At 37.2% G+C, this 20,988-nt stretch overlaps 1 protein-coding gene across 6 annotated transcripts in view; it reads right to left on the reverse strand.

Moving 5' to 3' along the window:
* The window catches only part of AKT3 (AKT serine/threonine kinase 3), a 160,316-nt gene that overhangs the window by 69,791 nt on the left and 69,537 nt on the right, over positions 1-20,988 (reverse strand). For all 6 annotated transcript variants that reach the window (XM_075748813.1, XM_075748809.1, XM_075748808.1 and 3 more), the window contains exon 3: positions 6,822-6,947. In XM_075748813.1, the coding sequence (XP_075604928.1) occupies positions 6,822-6,947 (126 nt within the window). The remainder of the gene's footprint in view (positions 1-6,821; positions 6,948-20,988) is intronic.

The following is a 20,988-nucleotide window of genomic DNA, read 5'->3' on the forward strand; positions in this document are numbered from 1 at the left end:
CAGCACTAATACACCATTTTCACAACATTGAGACAGATGCACGTGCTTTTGCTCATATACATATGAAAAGCCATGGCTTTTACATATACTTATAAATATATGTGCATACACACACCCCCCACACACCCCCTTAGCTTGGTCCTCTCTCGATTCACCCACTTGTTTAGCTACTCCCTATGGGAAACCCACTTCTCCAAGGCTTTCCAAAAGGCTCTGTCCTTTCTTATTACATTTTATCTATGGGGAGTATGACCCTAAAAATAAGTTTGGTCACATAGACATTATGTGAGCAATTTGATATCCCTTCTTTGGTCCCAACAAATGCAATTTTCCCCTAAAAATGTCATCCCCAAACATGTCAAATAGATGATTTTTCTCTATTGTCCCATTGATCATACACTCTTGTCTTTGCACTCCTCATTTCTTACCCAGCTCTGTCACATCAAATATAGGTAGCTTTTCAACAGTCTGTGCCCACAGCCTACCCTCATCCTTGGTATCTCTTTTTACTCAGTATCAAAATACCACCCATCCTTCTCACCCTTCTACTGTTCCAATTTCAGCACCATTTCTCAAAAGCATTTCTAATTTCTCACTGTTTGCCATACTGGTTCTCTTTTAAATCCTCCTTAAAACTCTCCTTCACCAAGTCTTAAAACACAGGAAGGAAGGAGGGAAGGAGGGAGAGAGAAAAGGAGGGAGAAGAGAGTAAAAATCTAACCTTGACAATGGATTAGTTGTTGATGTGTTGAGACCACTGCCTGTACTACAGGCTAATACTGTCTCATTGTTTTCTCATACTCCCCCCATCTGTTTGCATCCATCTGCTGTCCCTTGTTTTATATTTGGAACTTTAGTATTTTGGAGCAGGGACTGACTTTTTGTTCTGTATGGATAGAAATCCCACTTCTGTGGGGCTTGGCTCATGACAAGTACTTTATATGTGCTTTGGTGATACAACAACATATATGACTGCATAATAAACACCAAAAAAAATTAATTATATTCCTTGAAGCTGAAAAAGATCACCCTTGATGTACTTCAGCATGCTGGAAAGTCTTTTATTTCCAACACTCCAAAAAGTACTCAAGTAGCATTCATGTCTTTCTGTCATTACAACTAGTTTGCTAGTTGCCCCTTCGTGCAAAGAGTAAGAATGAAAATAGGAGAAATCTGCATCTTACTGTCAGGTTTTGCCTGGGGTTTAGTTTGTTTGCACAGAAGACAGTAAAATTATACATCCTTCTCCGTCTTTCACGCAAACACTTTAACTTTATTTATGCAACTAAGTGTATCGCACCAGCATAAAACCTCTCAGACCTGGCTATAAACTTCAACTTCGACCTGCCATGCTCATACCAGGCCCTATTTAGATATAATTGGAAATGACAGTATGCTATACTGGTGTCTGAGGAAGCACTGCCCATTAAAATGGAAGGATGAGACCAAGGAACTAATTTTCATTTATGACCCAAGCCAACAACTGAATCCAAACTTCTAAGTCAAATGACAGTATACCAAGTATACCATCTAGAAATCATTCATAAAGTAATATGAAACACTCCCAAAGAAAATTACTGGTCAAGTTTTCCAGAAAACTTAAACATTTCCCCATCCAACACAGACAGTAATATTGGTTATACAATTAGATTTGAGTGCAAATACAATTAGATTTGAGTGCAAATTTCCATAGATGTATTTGCATATGCAGTACATTACACATACATTGACTGTTTCTCTGCACAAGTATTTTCAGTGTTGAATGAGCATTATTTATTCAATTGCACCATTATTATTTTGGAATAAAAGCTATACTGTAATTATAAGTATCTACAGTTACACACTTATCTTTGTGTTCATGTCATCCGGTGTTGTGACAATTAAAAAACCTGGAACTTAAAACTTAAATCTCATTGAAAAGTTAATTGTGGAGTTGCACACAAGGACATGTCTAATGACAAAGTATTTTGATGCGTAATTTAACCTCACTTAAAACTTACATATATATTTTCCTACCCATTTGCTTAGAGTCTCTTCAGAATTCTTTATAGCCTTAACATCATTCCCCTCAAATCTTTCAATTTCCATGTTTTGAAGATTTTAAAATCCCCAAAATAATAAAACCTTGTCTCCGGCCCACTGAAAGACTAAGACTAGGAAAAAGTAGCACAGCTTCCCCATTTAGACTAGTCAAGGTTCATCAATAATCATTTCTGCAGAGAAAAATAAAATAAAATAAAGGAAAACATGTTATAAAATGATACTTTCTCACAGTAACTGGAATTAGTTTTTTCTTTTTGAAGACAAGAAAAAGCATAGCTGTACCACAGAGTGCTTAGAAAGTACTGTCTTTCAAGATACAATAGAAGTTCCAGGTGACATCATTTTTGGCCAAAGCTCAAAGGCTACTGTGAATGGATACAGCTCTTCCCAATTATTCCCTATGTGAAAATCAAAATGAAGGCAAAGGGCCAATTCTTAGAGATGCCTCATCCCAAATGTGCTATGTGATTACCTACATACTCATTGTATACGTAGGAAGTATTTTTTTATCAGTAAAGCCACAAACACTCCTTAAGTTGAACTGAAGCGACTGCCTCTTCTTCTCCACTCTGCTTTCTCCAATAACCATGACAATCAAAGACCAAGATGGTTTACACAAAGCAGTGTTGATTCCACTTAGGCAACATTGGACCAGTTAAAAACAGCGTGGTGAGGCCACGTTGCTTTTTTGGGGGGCCACTGAGGGTATACATCCTGTCACCCAGAGTACTCGTTTTGTTCCAAAGAAGCATAATGGAGTTTTAAAAGCCAGGACATTTTTTCAGGCCTCTGCCTGTATAAAGAAGTTATACCGATTGAATCTAAATTATTTTTAAACTGCTTCTGACTGCATAAATGCCTAAGTAAAAGCAATTTACATTAACATATTTTATTTTGTAGTTGAAGTGGGCTAGGAATGCACACCCACTCAGTCAATCAAGAGTATGTCTTCAAGCTACAATAGCTTGATTACTTGCAACTGCTTGTCTCTACCTGAAAAGAGCTAAACTGATTCTGAACCAGCCAATTCAGGTAAGCTCACGCTTCTGAATCTACCTCTGAAAACCAGTATCAACCAGTTTTAAGTTTCCACAACTAATTTCCCACTAGTGTAACTACATCACCTTCATTTATCTCTAAGTGTACGGTTAGATACCACAGCACAACTTGTTGTGAGTCTAAGTCTAAGTGGGGATAAGCACTAAGCAACTTAAGGCATATCTCAAATACACAGCTCTGTGAACTCCCATGTTAAAAAAATGACTCTGGTATAAAAACAGCTGGTTCCACAGGAGAAAAACCAGAATGATTCCTACACACTGTCCAGCATCACCAGATCTGGCTGACTTGTTCACCCCTGCAACCTCACGGCAGCTCTGCAGACGCAGCGCGAGGTGCTCATCGCTGGCTTTCGCACGTGCCCGAAGGCAGGGGAGCAGCAGCCGTGCTGCAGAGAAGCCCCTGCCCAGGACACCGAGGGGCCAGTCCCACATCCCCTGACAGGGCTCAGCTCCGTCCAGCCCCGCTCCATCATGCTCTTCAATCAACTCTGTTTCACCTTCAGGGACGTACTTAAGCTCCAGGAAGAGAGACCACCCACTCCCATCTCAGGCCCACACAGTTCCCCTGCATTTTGGGCAGCCAGCAAAGGGCTGAAGTGTGCGCACACAGCTCAGGCTCTCCCTCTCTTATGTAAAGCTTGTACCTGTTTACGTGCCCATTCCCAACGCTTTCCCCCACATTTCCTCCCAGATCACCCCAAGGAAAAGGGATAGCCTCTGAACACTCCGTCCTGTGACGTAACACCATCTGATGAAAAAAGCTTTATTAACAAAGACATTTAGCACTACTGTTAGCAGTATGTAAAATAACTTCATTCTCTCTCTCCGGCCTTCCTGTCATTCCTGACAGACTACGTGGATGACACAAGACCAGGGAAAGAGTAACGCTCAGGTGCGGAACTTTGTTGTCTTGGAAGAGCTCAGGGAGCCACTCCAGGGAAAATGATATTACACCTGGGAAAGAGCCTTTTGCAAAAGTAAGCCTGGTGTCACAGGAGTGGAAGGCAGAGGACACTGGTGAAAAAATTTCTATATGATGCAAGTAACTAGTTTGACAGAGCTGGATATAGAAGTTTTAAACTACAGAACAAGTATTATACAAAGCAGAGCTGTGCAAACTTTCCAATGCTCAACTCCAACAGCACTACGAAAATAATACCACAGCCTTGGCCTTTTCTGCTTAAATAACAAGCTGTAAGCAAGAGCCAAAGATGTCTATCATTTGGAGAGCAAAAAGTAGACTGAGACCACACTCTCACTTTACAGATAGCTACAAAGATTACATGAAGATAGGACTGTAAAGACATATCTTTAAGTCCCTGCCAACCTAATCAAGATGGTATTAACAGTGATCTCACACTCCATCTGCCTGGCTAGTAATTTATGAAAAACGTACTTCACTATTACAGGAAAAATATGTTGCACTGCTTATGGCCCCAAACCTACTGCAGCAGCCCAGGAACTCTTGGATCAGAGGCCATGAGACCAGTTCTTGACATTTACCAGGTACTGCCTATGAGATCTGATTCATTCATGTAGTGGTTTTATATGTTCGTTTGTTTGTTTGCCCTACTGACGATCTCATCTTCAGACAGATAAAATAGCTGACAAAAAACTTACAGTCTTTTGCAATTTAGAGTATAATAACATACTGCTTTATATTTTCAGCTTTTCCATGTGTCATGTAATTTTGTACTTCTTACTCAAGATCAAACCTATTCCATTTAATTAAAACCAAGTTAAAAACTGGAATCTTATCCAAACATTCTGAATCTAGATGACATTTGGCTTTTCATCCTGTGAATTCCACATAGGTACTTCACTTAATTTTATGAGATTCTTTTTATGAGTGAAAAATTTTCCTATTCTTGCACTGATCAGCAATCATTTTTGATTAAATTACTCCTTTTCCTGCCAGAAAACAGAAAAACTCATCTTGCTTACTGAAACTGTCTTTCTTCAATTAATATTGCATGCCTGTTCCTTCAGCTGACATTGCCTAAGAATCAGACCTATGGAGTTTGCTAGTTACAGAAAGGATTTTTTTATTATCCTTTTTGGGGGGGTGGGAGGACAGGTGGGGGAATGGAGGGGTGGCAGTGATGAAGGTGTCATTTCCGAAAACAATATGAAACGTTCCAATTTCCATCAAGGCAAAGTTCAAGGGCAGCATTTTAATATCAGAATTACATAAGATGACCTCTTGGTATCAAAACAAAAAAACCCAACAGTATCGATACACTGGAATTCATTGCTAATTATGGATTTCTTCGCTTAGCAGAACTACCATTTGGAGCATCCTTTTAGTTGCTGCAGCAAAGGAAGACTAGATATGCAACGAAGAACATGGTAAAGCAGGACAAAAAACCCTACTGTAGTTCTGCAAATGTTCTTTCTGCTGCACATTGGGGAAAAAGTATTTCGGAAACTACTAAGTGCTATAAATGAGTAGGTCAGGATATTCAGAGCAATAGCTAATGAATAACAGCCTATGGTGTAGTCAATTCCTACTCATATGAGCAACTTAAAGACATCACTGCTTTTTATGTTGAATAGCAACAAGGTGAAATGAGCCTCTAATATTATTAGAAGGCTTGCATGCTCAATATCATTTGTAAGACTTCTGTCACAATTAGAATATGCCGTTTTCCTCCTCTAGTTGTGACACAAGAGATGGGCTTGGAGCACAAGATTATTTTCTTACCAAATAAAAGACTCAAATTACTTCGTATACAGAGGCTGAGTCAATCTCAAGAACATATTTATCAAGAAAATTGGTAAATTTAGTCTCAGTAGCATTTGTCCCATCTTCAGCAATGCAGATGAAGGGAACCCCTTCCCTAAGTATACACGCTCTTGTGGCTCCAATATTCCTTTATAAAACTAAACACTGCCATTTATTGTATTGCAGTACGCTAATACATTTTTTAAAGAAATTGGGTAAATTTTCTAGTGTTCCTTTGACAGTTTCTAACTATGATATCCACAACTCAGGGAGATTTTTTTGCCGCCTTAGTTTTGCTCCTCAAATACTTTCATTTTTGTTCAGAAACACTTTTCCACCAATCTCACTTTGCTACATCAAAAAACCCTACAGATTTGTCTTTTAGAAACATTCTTGGAAAACAAGAAATCAAAATGCCTTCACTTTATCCAACAGATACACACTTTGTAGCTTTGCTAATATATGCAAATTGTCTGATTGCTTGAAATTACTGATTAACCAGGCTGGAGAGCTGATTACCTGATTATCCAAGAGAAAAATAATTCAGCATGATTTTGTGTCATTTGACAGTCTAGATAATTTTCTAATTAATTTGAGTTTTCAAGTGAATTCAGAGATACTACTGAAAAAGAGAAAAGAGGTCATTGATCTGAATAAAGGTAAACTTTCCAGGAATTTTCCTCTTACAACAATCATTTGTCAAATGTTATTGTTAGTTACATACACTTCAAACACACACAGACACAGACACACACACCCCCCAAATGAGAACTTAGACTTCCAAAAATATTCAAAAACCAAGCCATGGTAAAACCTTCAATGCTCTTGTAAAGATATCTTCTAGAGCTGGGCATAAGACTAGTGGTGCACTAGTCTGACACATGGCATCAAACTTCCAGTGCTACCAATAAATTCTGAACTACAGGTGAAGCAATATGTAGCAGATATTTTGCCAATATACTGAGAGAATAGAAAATACTGGAAATACATACTTGCCACTGAAAAGTTGTTGAGTGGATATGGCAGATCCACATCCTGGGGCTTTTCCTTATAGCCTATGAAAGAGCCATCTGTCTTTAGCAGGAAATATCTTGGCCGCCAGTTTTTTATATATTCTCCTAAAGGATAAAAAAAAAAGTTCATTAGTACTGTAGAAAAAAACCTCTGATATTAAAAAACATAACATATTATCAGTGTCTAACATTAATTGTACCAAAATCTTTTCAGACATTTTCAATTTACAGAGGAAACCTTAACTCCTTCCAAAAGAAGAGAAAATGGAATTGCAGTGGTAAGCCTTGACTATACAATGTCGTCTCTGGAATAAGAAGCTACAAGCACTGTATAGTAATATTCTATAATTCTAAATTTTAATCACACTATACTCTTCAAAATCCTACATCTTTACACCCATAAACAGTTCAAAATTTGCTGCAGGCAGAAGTAAGCACTACAGCTTGACTTTTAATAACAAAATGAAATCTAAACTACTACAAAGCAGAACATTTATCCTGCTGAGCCAAAGCAAAAATGATTAATTTCTTAAAAACATACACTAAGCACATACAAGAAGATTGGGGGTAATGGGAGAACCTATATAAATTATACTTAACAAATATATCTGAAAGCAAAAAGAATAAAAAAGAAAAGGTAGATGTCAATCAGCTTTTAAGAGGTAAGTCTACCAACAAACCCTGCACCTTCACCTTCCCCCTACCCCAGTATGAGCAGAAGACTCTGGTAGCCATGAGATATTCAGGACCAGAAACATACAGAACAGGTCAGAAAGGCACGATAGCTTAATTAATGCCACGTATTTGCTATTTAAGGGTAAAAAATCTCTTTAATAGCATTATACTTTACAATGCCACATCAAAATCTCAGCAACAGTTTCATTTTTAAAGTGCAATTACTCAGTTACGTACAGGTGAGTTCAGATCTGCCCAAATTCCCCCGTCTTTGATTTCTACCAACTCTGCAAAGTAAATAACGCATGTACAAGTACTTACTAAGACTTTAAATAAGTCACCATTTCATCATTATACAAGCGAAGATTTAAAAAAAAAAAAAAGTGTATGTAACAAGGCAGAATTTCCAACCGTGCCTAGGGCTTCTTGCCGCTTGCAAAATGCTCAGAACTGACCAGTTCAGGGGCCGCACTGGTCCTGGGCTAAGCCCAGTCCCTTAGTGCCATTTACAACCTCGGCACCCTGTTAACTGCAGCTACGTAGCTTTTAGACAACTCAAAGGTCAGAAAGAAGTTTACATCCATCTGACACGGAGATTACTCTGTTAAAGGCTATTCTAAAAATTCATTAATCGCATCTTCACCTGTCAATCAGAGCAATCAACTAATTGTCACTCAAGTTCAACATGGGAATTGTTAATATGGCCTTGTTGAACTTGATCACAACTTGTAAGGACTTTGACGATGCCCATGGCAGCCGTTAACATTTCTGATTTTCAACATATATTTAAACAGAGAAGCAGGGTAGGGAGTAGGAGATGGAGAAGAGGAAAGCGCAAGAAAAATGAACACCAGGCTATTCGTGCTGACTTATGTTTCCTGGCCCTCAGCAGCTAAACTCTTCCTATTTAGTCCTGCTTCTAGATAGCAGGGTACCTGCTTGATTTACTTATCTAGACATTTTCATATAAGTAGAAAGAAAATTGAAAAAGTCAAATGGTTACTTAATTTGACCACAAAATTAATACAGCATTAGTTACATTTGTATTGACTCAGACGCTTTCTATCTCAGCTGTCTGGTGCTAGTTCAGCTGGGAACATCCCTACTGACACTGCCAGTCTGAACTGATTTCTCAATGGGAAATGCCAGCTAACATAAAAGCAAACAGTAACAAAAAGCAAAACAAACAAACAGGTATGAAATAGTTGTAAATTGGAAAGAAATACAGGTGCAGTATGGGAAAACAAATGTGTAACTTTAATACCAACAACAGTGAAAAACTTTATCATCATTACCTGAAAACGTAAAGACATTTCTTCAACTAAGTTTGCTGAATACTTGAAAACTAAATAATCATAGGCCTAAGAAAAGACATGACTCAAAATATTTTAAGAATATTTAAAATATGCCCTGTGACAAATTTGCTGACATCTGCATGGACTCAAAAGTTTAAGCCAAAACAAAACCTTATGTATTAGATCATCCAATAAAAGTTTTAAAAATATTAACATCTGAGTTGCTTTCTTAAACAGACCCTAAAGAGAATCTTCTGTACAATAAATTATATCTTATTTAGTTGTAACAGTAAGTAACTGTTACAAGAGAAAGTGCCTGTTACTAGGTTTAAAATGTATCGAGATCTTAGTCTTATCTAGAAAGTGCATTAACTGGAAGGCAGGCACCTAAAACTACTGCAAGAAGAGTTCAAGGACAGGATGGAGACAATACCAAGATGCCTAAAACAGGTCAGCCACCCAAGATTCAGGTTTCAAAGTGAGTCCTTCTTTCTGTAAGGAATAAACTGGACAGGGAGATAAGCAGACTGTGCTCTAAGAATCAGAGCTGGTAGGGTAAGCACACTCATCAGTCACTTCAGGAAAGAACAGAAATCTTCGCTTACTTACATACACACTCTCCAGAACTAAACCTGTAGAAAAGAAGACCGTTCCAGCAGGTGCCCTTAGACACCCAGTGCACATTTCCCTGATCACTTACTCCTTCTCCTCCTCTTAAGACAAGACTTTAGATTGCGTTTGGCTTCTACTAGGTACTCAAGAGTCTCTTAATCATTAAGCTGAACAGATTTTTGATCATCTACTGAGCTATGCAGCTGATGTTCTGCCTGGAGAAAAACCATTAGAAGAGTATGACTAGCACTTCCAAGCTCCTCTGAAGAGAGCTAGCAACTTTAGACAAAAGCTAATCACAAGAAGATATAAATATTGAATGACATGTAAGTACCAGTTTATCCATGAGCACAGCTGTACCTCTGTCTTCGCCCTGCAAACTATTGCCAGACACAGGACATGTAATTTAAAAGCAATTGCAAAATACTATGGCTTCATAAGGATCCATATATTTATTTTATAGACATATTTCTTTGAAGAATGTTTCTCCTAAATGGTTCCCCAACATGAATCACGGTCAGACTACTTTTTCAAGACGTCTATACAAACACACACACACACACAAAAACCCCACTGTAGTTAGTTTTGTCTTGAAATGACCAATATTCCAATCCCTCTTCAAGGTCTATACATGAATATTTATCATGTGTCCTTTATTTATTTTGTAATTTAATTAACAAATGGGTGAACACTTTTGAAGACTAAAGTAAACAGTGGTATCAGTGAACAGTTCACTTTTAGCTGCTCAAGTGGTTTAATGGCTCTCAAGAGGCACTCTAGGTGCTCTCTTATAACTGCATTCCTCCTACATAATCTGCTTAAAGATAGAAAAACATTTTAGTCTCCATACTTCTTAATAGATATGTGCTTACTGAACTGCTTTGAAAGAGAAATCCTCCATACAAAAAATACTAAAACACAGCAGACTATTTGAAAAGAAAAAACACTTCCACATGTTTTCTAACTTACCAGTCCTGCATTTAAAAAAAAAAAAAAGTATATTTTACAGTAGGAGTAATATTAAATTTAAAGATATTTGGAGTGTATGTTTATCAAATACCTCAACACAAGCAAACAACAGGAAATTTACATCTGAAATTCATTAATTCAAGTGAAAAGAAATTCCACGAGAAAGGAGAAGTCCAGGCAGGCTAACCAAACCACAAGATGTCCTGACAATTTAATGAAATGGAGCTGCAGTATTTAAAAAAGCAGTGGAACTGCCATAGAGAATGAATCAGTTTGTACCCTGCTTCCTGCTGAGTTAATGTAAGCTAAATTATTATTTTGCTTAAATTTACACCCTTCTAAGTTGAAAAACATGTTCTTTTAGTATCTGTTTATTAGACAGTAAGAAGAGGTCTCTAATTTCAACCACTGCAGCAAAGAAAGCCAAGTAATTCCTACATCATTTTCATTCTAGTCAAAGTTTTAAAAGCCACTTGAGGAAAGGGGCACTAGAATATATATATCTCACAGATACATACAGACACACACACACACACACACACACACACACACACTAGAAATTTAGAATCAGTTTTAGGTTGTTGGGGTCTGCTTTTTTAATAACTACCAAGAGAATATACCCAAAAGACGAAATAAGACAGCAGTACATTCTTGAAGCACATGAAAATGCAATCTGATCTTCATGCAAAAAGCACTGTCATAACATGCAACTCTTTAATTAACGTATTTAATAATACACTGGCTAACAACAAAGAATGCTTAATGAAGGTTTGTTTAGAACATGACCCTCACGGCTGGCTCTGTATTTGCATCTGTACTGCAACCTTAATGATTTTTCTTTTTGCCTTCGACAGCAAGTAACGAGAATCCCGCCTTCAGGACATTTCACAAAATATGTTTATTCTACTGATGCAATGTTTGTAGTTTTGATACTGCTAAGGAGCTTCACAAAGTGGAGCTTTCTAAGAAACCATATGAGTAGTCAACAAATCCATGTTAGACAAATGTATCACTCAAAGTTCATGATTTTTTTTTACTTCTCACAACTCAAACTCTCTCTTCAAACATATACTTCACCTCAGATTCGATGGTTGCTATTGTTAGTCTCACCACTTGTAATCTTTAACCATATGGAAATTTAGTAATTCTTGAAAAATTATTCAGTTGTTTAAATTTAATCTTATTATTAAAAATGTATTTATTACAAAAATCACTTTTGCAAAACTTCTACATTTTTCAATATGTAAATGGTTTTAGAGGTGTGAAGGAAATGTCTTTAATATACAGTGCTGATAAGCAACAGAAACCTGAGTTCAAAAACTTGCTTCCTTAAAAGAAGCAACAGCTGCCACACAGACATAAGTGAGATTTAAGGGAAGGGAAAAAAAAAGAAAAAAAGAAAAAACGAAGAAAGGACCCAAACCCCCTCCAAGCAGAGAACGCCAAAAATCTGCCTCTTGTCTGTGTCATCAATTTACTAAAATGGGTCTAATAGACATAATACACAAATATTGTTCTCTCTTCTTTTTTTTTTTTTCTTTCTTTTTTAAGGCACTTTTTTGTTAAATCAAACTCCAGTTCCCCTACACTAACATGTAATAAACAGAAGGGGGAAAATTTATTTTATCTAAAAGTATAACACAAAATTATATAAAAGGAAATAAAAGAACTTAACCATATGCAATTTTTCTTTAAAAGAAACAATTGTAATTAATGTCAGGTCAAGTAAAATATCGTAAGTAATGCCAGTGGTTTTGAGATTGAATTTACTTACCTTGGCCCTCTGAGGGCAGTGTTACCTAACGCACGATTAGAAGCATCAGTAGACTATTTGATTAAGTCAGTAGACACTAGTAAATGTAAAGCCCTTCTGTTAAATATTTACTTACTTCTGATTTAAGGTAAAGTAATTTGCAATACGTTCAAAGCTACTGTAAAAAGTAAATGTTTAAAAAAACCTAAAACATATACGTGTCCTCAGGATTCGATATAGGTCCCTCAATCTACTGTAAATGTGTAATTATACATTATGCAAAAGATTTGTCAAAATCTTACCGCATACCAAAAAAATAAACAAAACTGTGATATTTCCTAACGTGTCTCAGCATTTTAAAATCTATTTTTATTATATACCCCCCTCCCAAATATTTGCCTGCAGTTCAAAGAAAAGCAGAATTTGGAACTAACGCTTTTTGATCCTGTCTTTTATACTGCGAGACAGTGATTATTTATTTATACTAACTGTTTTCCCACAGTTCCCAGTAATGCTAAATGACATTTTGAGCACATCTGTACTTACATTAAACAAATGAACTTTTCCAGTCACAACTGGGAAATAGGAAACATTTCACCCTATGTGTGGGCATCCACTTTTACCACAGCTAAGCTTCCAGTAAGTTTCCTGCAAATTGGGGAATTGAGGTGAGAAAGTTCAAGTGCCCTTCCACCGTCCACGACATCACAATGATCCAGTGCAGATACAAAGACTGGACAACCTGTGCTCAGCTATTCACAGCTGTGTGGACAGAAACCAGTGAAAACCACACAGATGTTAAGTTTTTGCAGAAGGCAGCAAGCAGCCTCGGGAACAAGCTCTAGAAGTTCCTCAGCTGAGCACCGGGAGAGGAAAGCAGGGACAACCCTCTCCTCCCTGCCAGCCACGATGCACTGAAGAGCAGGCAAACAATAGGATCTTTTTTCCTGAAGCAGTAGTAGGTAGTGATCAAAGACGAGGGCTTCTACTAGTAAACCAGAGTAATTCCAAGCAGAGAGGTGGAGTCACCAGGCAGGGTGAAGCCACACAGCGACTCTCCACGGTCTCAGCACACATCTCTGCGGCTAAATCTACAGGGAGGACTGAGCCTCTCAATGGGAAGTTTTTCCCTGCTCTTACTGCGGGGTTTTCTCACCCCTGGGCTCTGAATGCAACCTACCAACGTGTTCCAGCCAGCGGCTCGCTAGGGTTCAAATCACCACCCACTTCATTTTTTCATTAAGACTACCCGAGTGAGTCAGTGTCCTATCCTGTATAAATGCAACAGTACTTCAGCTTCTGCTGTTAATTCAACCTTTTCCTGTTGCATTAATAATCTTTTCTCTAAAATATCTAAAAATCTACAGGAAAATACTCAATAATGGAGACACACACCGTTATTCAAACGTCAATGCAGTTTTCGAACTGGGCATCTACAATATCCACACAAAATTGCTGATGTGTTTTGGCATCTCATGGAAAATAAATGTTTACAGCACATACTCAGTTTTCATATGCACAAAATTTTGTCCTTTTAAAAAAATCATACCAGAAATACTGAGTTAGCTGACATCCTGACAAATTGAGAATTGACCTTTACCATGTCCATTCCAAGCCAAAAGGAAGAAAAACTTGCCAGTTTCAACATCACTCTCACTTCCCCTTCATTCTTGAAGGATAAGAGTTAGAACAATAAATAAATTAAATAGAAGTTGATATTAACACATGCTGTCTGCAATAACAGAGTCCTGTATTGCATCAGCATCCCTGAACAACAAAGGAGATCAATATTGTCTAAATATGCCTGCTATTCAGGAATGGAAAACCAAGGTCTATAGCCCAGAAATATTTAGCGACACTGCTCACATTTTTTTTAATTTCACTCTTGCATAAGGCTTTATAGGATCAAAGCCCAAAATGCTTTGCTTCTCAAAGCAGTTTCGTAGTTTTTAATAGTATTGAGATGCATTTGTGGTAAATGCAAAAAACATTTTAGAATATTGCCTCACTTTTTTTTTTATAGCTAAAAACCTTCACGTTCTCAGCACTTTAAAATATTTATAATTTTTTACATAGGACTATCCGCATCAAGTGGTACTTTAACAGAAAAAATATGACTTTATTCTATTTTTATCAAGTGCTAGTAGACCAAAGGATCCTTTTCAGATTTTGAAAATATTTTAAGAGTAGGAGAAGCATACAAATATTCATCTATAAATTACACTGAATAAGACAGGTACAGCAACAACAATTTAAATCCATGTACAAATGTATATATTAAATCAGATGACTAAATTTTAAATGCCTTTTACATGTGAATTAAACATCTTAATATTCTATACTTACAACTTTTTGTAAAACAGCCAACTCTAGTTTACACAAGAAATCTCAAACTTTCCATTGTTTGCAAAAGTGTATGATAAGTTTGACAATAGCATTATCAATCAGCTGGGTTTCTTTGACAGATTAATGTGTTGTCAAAAATTATGTGACTTTCTCCTCTTAAAACCGGTATACTTGCTAGCATGTTTTTGTAAAGCAAACTGTCTCACTTTTAAAACTGGCACATTATTGCAATAATTTTAAAATAGCTCCTCTGAACTTTCTCCTTGTTACTAGATGTGGTCCTAGCCCCAGACCTTGCCAGGTGCCAAAAAGCTAGCACCAACATCATTCACCTACGTTTATTCCTCAAGCACATTGCTAAAGTCAACCTTTTTCCTTCATCTTTTACAAACAATCAATCCAAGATAAGCAAAAGCATTCCTCAGACTGCTTGAGTTGAAAAAGCAGCCCCATTACTGCTGTACACATCAGCAGAACTCTTTGGTTGCATGAAATGCTTCACGATAAGCATCAACGCAGCGCTACCCAGAGTAACTTGGACATGACACCACCACTGACAGGACACAGAAAATGGCACAATTCTGCGGAGGAGAATCAACAAGCAGCTAACAGGCAAAAAGCAAGTCTCCATTTGCAGTGCTGTTGACCTCTGTCTAGGCTCAGATGCAGAAATCAGTACTTGGGCAGGAGGCAGCCACACCTGAATTTTCAGTTAAAATTAAGTTGACATCATCATCCAAAACAGACTTCTTCCACTCAGCCACAGTGATGATAGAAGGGGGCATCAAATGCTCCTATCAGCACTTATTGTTAGCAATGACCTACAGACCTGATGTTTATTAGAACTAAGACTGAAGACACAAGAAAAGAGGTTCGTTTGCTTTTGGTGAGGGGTTGGTGGGAAGTGGTGGATAGGTTCATTCAGATAATGTTTAAGCCATGCTGTAACTGACCAAAAAACTCCAATAGATACTGGTAAATGGAAGACATGCCTGCAACCTCAACCACTATTTCATCTTCCATTTTTCAGTTCAATAGAGATAACAGAATGTTGAATTTACACACAGTATTTAAGAAGAAAATTCATTATTTTAAAAGTTTCCGTTTTTATCTTTAGAGTAAGAGATCACCTGGATAAGACAATGGTTTCATTTAGCCTTTTGGGGCTAACAATTTCCCTCCATGCTTGTGTCCTTTTTCGTGTTTCTTTCACAATATCCTGGAAACTGATAATCAGCAGGAACCATCACACAAAAAATAAGAAAGGATTTCAGTGGAAGAAGAAAACCATATTCCTATAGAACATTCAAAATTTATTTTATGTGCAACTGTCAAACAGGAAAATATAAATTATGCCTGACCAGCTCCTTGCCTTTGGAGAAAGAACTGAAAATCAGATCAAGTGAAAGACAAAATTAGTTGCTAATCTCATTCTAACCCCTAGTATTTACTTGTCTACTATATAATACTAGACAATCACCAATTGGCACTTTCTGCATAAGAAAAGCTCAGGATGCAATAGTAGGGGTATGCAACATATCAGTCTTGAGGTAGACAGACAAAGCTATGTAAGAACTTGTATAGCACCTGTCCACCAAATGTCTGAGACTGAAATAACTGCATTACTCTTTCTACTTCCACAAGTACCAAATTTATCAAGTTGTTGGGTTTGTTTTTTTTAAACCCACCACATGGAGAAATCAAAAGTTTTCTTCCCTACAAGAAAAGGCTCTTTTTAGGAATAAACAACGGAGGGAGGGCAGATATTAAACTCCTGAACTAATTAACAGAAGTAAAGGAGGCGGTGGGGGACAATGATAATTAATATGTACCCTCCTCCTAACCAAATCTCCACATACATTCATTCTGTATATGCACACACAACAGCAGCATCATAAACCGTCTCAAGTTCTTGCCATTATTCAGTTCGACATCTGCACATGTTTATGCGTCTCTCCAAACAACCTCTTGAACACCCTGCTGGAGCTGTCATTTTTTTCTTCTCCCTATCTGGCAGATGGCAAGTCAACAATCGGCATCAACAGCAGCCGAATATCTCCCCCCTCCATCCGACCCCCCTAAACAGACACAATAATAACTTCTTTGTGCTTCCCCACAATGCAGCTGCTTAAACCATTTCGCTACAAGGCTGCTTTGCCTTAATAAAAAAAAAAAAAAAAAAAAAAAAAAAAAATCCCTTCTGTCAAGTCTAAAAAGCAGCATAATGTTAAGCAAGCTAAAGCCACAGCACAGCTGCAAACGGGCAGACACATTGACAGCTCCTCCCTTAACAAAGCCCTGTGAATTGAAGGGGGTTCATCTGAGGCTCACACAGTAATTAGTATAAAAAAGTCCGACAGCCTCTATTATGCTAGGAAAAAAAAACTGGACAGAACTGGGCTGCTGTTTTGCGTCAAGAGTTCTGCTGCAGAGTAGATAAATCATGTTGGGTTTTTTTCCTCTCTTTTTAAAGACAGTAATAAGGAGGATGAGAGAAGCTAATTTGAAAACTTGGACACAGTAATTGTACCATATGGTGAGCATTTATCCCTTCTGAAATACACGCTAACAGTCACTTACATGCACAGTGCTTTGTTTTACAGTTGTTATTCTCTCTACCATATTCATAAAATGGATCTGAATATCCGATACTCCAGAGAAGTTGTGTGTAATTAGCAGCAAAACTGCCTGAGCTTAATATATTGGCCTACCATAGCAATCTAGTTAATTGCAGAAAATCCCATGCCCCCAAATTTAAATAGTGTCCACTTCAAGGATTTTTTATTTCTCTCAAACTGGCTAAATATCACACATAATGAAGTTCAGAGAAGTAATTTATTGACACTAATACTCCTTGATACTGTTGGCTTTAAAACCATGAGCAGGAGGCGTTTTCCTTTTCATCCATGCAGTGTAGAGGAATTAATTCAAGAACCATTTAACAGTAACCACAAAATATTTCCGTTCCATCGTACTTGGGAAAGGAATCGTCCAGCAAACTTAAAGGTGAAACTGAACTTCAGCACAGGGCACGGGAGGGAGACAAAGACTTCAATTCCACTCCCTCACCTCCACCCCCATTTTATTCCTGGATCGTATTTTCCAGTATTTTTGTTAACAACCCAAACATTTCATCCATAAGGACCTCCAAAATTTGGAAAATATACCATCCAGCCCTGAGGGTCTGCTTGCTCTTTACCACGTAATTCCAGCTTTTCACGCTGTTCATGCCACCAAATCGTCCTGGAATCACCAAAGATAAGGAACCAGCTGAGCAGAGCTGGGAAAATGTAGGCTTCTCTAAAGAAAGGAAATACTGTAGTCAAAGCACAAAATTAATAAATCCTAGAAGTCCTGCTTACAGAAAATAAGATGTAGTGAACTTCCAAGCAGGGGAAATAAAAATCTCAAGCAAAATAAAAGATGAAAAATTGGTGAAAAATTAACCAGACATAAAATGAAGTCTGCAACTGAGGATAATGGTATTTGCAAAAAACCAGAATGGTTTCTATCTGTCTTTACCTCAGAAAACAACAGAAATCTGCTTTGGGTAACAGACCAATATTTTCACTGTCTCTGGATCAAAAAGGAGGTACTGGAGCAGAGTCTAGGTGCTAAAGAGTCCCAGAACTGGGCAGAATACAGCCACAATTACTAAGAAATTGTGAGGTGAAAACTACTGGCAAAAACTGGCTACCCTTCAACGATGAGAGTTAAACTGAAGGATTGTAAACACAGAATTATACCCCACAGCCCCAAGATGAACCAAGAAAGGTGAAAAAAAAGCCTTGAAAATTTCAAGTCCATTGGCTGGATGGTAATCAAAGAAAACTATTTATAATTCTGTTTTTAACCACACACTTAAATAACACAAACTAACATAAGATAAACCAGGCAGCACTGCCTTTGAATAGAAAAATCATGCCCATCATACATACGGGATTTCTTCAAGAATGTCAGGAAAATAAAATGGATAAAGACTAACTGACATAATTTATTTCAACTTTTAAAAAGCTTTTAATAAGATTAAGGAAACAGTAGTTGTGTGGAAGAAAAAATCTGTGTAGTAGAACAGAACAGAAATAGGAAACTGGGTAAAGAGAGCAAAATAGGATTACACAGTCAAATTTCAATCTGTGATGCGCTACAGTTCTCTGTTAGCAACATTTTTAGTTAATATATACAACAATGATCTGGGATCACCACTGCATATGCTGCAGGACAGTAAAACTATTCAAGTTTATTAAGAATGTGAAGAATTTCAGAGTGGCAAAGCTATGCCAGTGAGCTGAGAAACACCAGATGAAATACAGTGAAGAATTACTTGAATTAATAAACAGTTACAGGAATAACCTGAAATGCTCATACACTGTGTTTAGTTTTAAATCAACCACTAAAGAGCAAATAATGTAACCTTTGCTTAAGTATGCAGCACTGAGAAGAAAGAAAGAAAAATATTATCTTTTGTAAATCTACACAATTTTAGGAACACTGAAAATATTACTATTCCATGATAAACAAATAAATTACAGTTTGGCTAACTATATTTTAAAAAAATGACAAGAGAACAGAAGGGCTTCAGAGACAAAACACAGGGGAAAAAGCAGAGTTAGAGGGAAGCAGAGTGAGGAGAGAAAGACTGGATTAGGCTTCAGTTGCAAAGGAAGGACTATGACAAAAGGATTTAACGACACAAATGGCCAATAGTAGAATATCAGTCATCTCCCAGGAACATATTTTCAGAAGAGTTCAGGAACAGATTTTCAAACATTCAGCACCTACAGTTCTAGCTGGATTCTGTAACATCCCCACATAATTAGCATTTTCCACCATGGCAATGCCAGCCACTCTCCCACCAGTTCAACACCCAACACCCACCAGCACCTTTAGAAAAAGCCCGCCTCTCCTTGAATGCTATGAGGCATCTCTGAACTTCGGTGAGCACTTCTTAAAAAAAAATGAAAATCTCACATTCAGGAAATTGGAGATTGGAAACTGAATGTTGGAAAACATTCAACATAGGCAGGTTCTTCCTTTAATTGCTATGCATTTTTGTCCAAGCACAAATCTGGTACTAGCCAGGGAGTATCGATGATGAATTAAAGTCCCAGTCCTTGGCCACTTTGGTTCACCTTAAATACAATCTACTGCCAGCACAATGCACTTGGGAAGAGGAGGAACACTTGGAAAGGAAGTGTGCAGTGCATCCCATGCCCCGCTCCCCTGCCCCACCACTGGCATCCATGCAGCTGAGGCAGGTCTACAAAATGATCTAACCAAAAACACACCCCAAGAAAATAGGTTTTGACCAGATCAAAACAATTTCAGCTCACTGTACAGCACAAAGGAGAGACAGGGAATAACTGGCTGGGGGCAAGAAAGATGCAAGGGAGAATGGGCATCAGCATGAACTTAGGCAAGATTAACTATTGATTAATTGGGCTGCTGGTCTACTCTATGATTGCAATTCTTGTTTTCCAGTTAAGCCAGAAAATCAGGCTCAAGTGATTCAAATTTCTAAGATCGACTGCATCTCTACGCAACAATGCCACGATAGTTCTGATGCAAACCAAGAATTTCCCTAATACAATTTCACATTCTGCACAAGTAAACTATATTCTGACAAACATGTCACAATATGTTCTGACAACATTTTCTTTACACACGTACATGGAAATTATAGATTAAATAATATGTAAAGTATAAGGAATACGTACAAAGCTCGGTACTCTGGCAAATAAAAAATAAAAATTACTTAAAATTCACAACTTGAAAAAAGCTAGAAATACAATACATTGACATGTATTTGTGAAGCAGTTATTATAATATTATAATCTTAGCAATACAGAGACTCCAATATAAATTGATATTTTGATTTAGGCATGTAGTACTTCCTATACTAGAAACAATACCAAGAAGATAAGAACAATTTGGTCAGTAAAATATTTTCTTAAATTTGCAGACTATAATTGAAGTAATATAAACAAAAAACAAAAAAAAAAACAAAACAAAACAAAAAAAAAAAACCACAACACACCACCACCAAACCCCAGAACAACAAACCCACCCTTAAGTTTTCAATGTCAGGATTCTACATATTTCTAAAATATTTCACTTCCTTAAAATGACTAAAACTGCTCATAACACCCCAGTAAGAATCATAATACAGTTAATTTTAATATACATATTTTGCAGTGTTTTATCTTGCATGATTTTATTATATTAGAATTGCAATAAATATTCAGGCAAGTGAGGTGTTAAAAAGTCTTTTGCTTCAAGTTTCTCTAGTCCTCTGAATTAAAATAAAGCTTGAGTGATAAGCAGAAATGCAAAATTCTGGGCCTTTCGATTTTACTAGCAGAAAATTTTTGCCCCATTTTCAGTCACTTTAAAAACTTTTAACACAGAGCTATAAATTATGAACCCCAAAATTCTAGCCACAAGATGGAACTGAAAGATGACTGACCTAGGTGAGTAATATAAATTTATCTAACCA

Source organism: Balearica regulorum, chromosome 3, assembly GCF_011004875.1.
Source record: "Balearica regulorum gibbericeps isolate bBalReg1 chromosome 3, bBalReg1.pri, whole genome shotgun sequence".
Taxonomy (NCBI): domain Eukaryota; kingdom Metazoa; phylum Chordata; class Aves; order Gruiformes; family Gruidae; genus Balearica; species Balearica regulorum.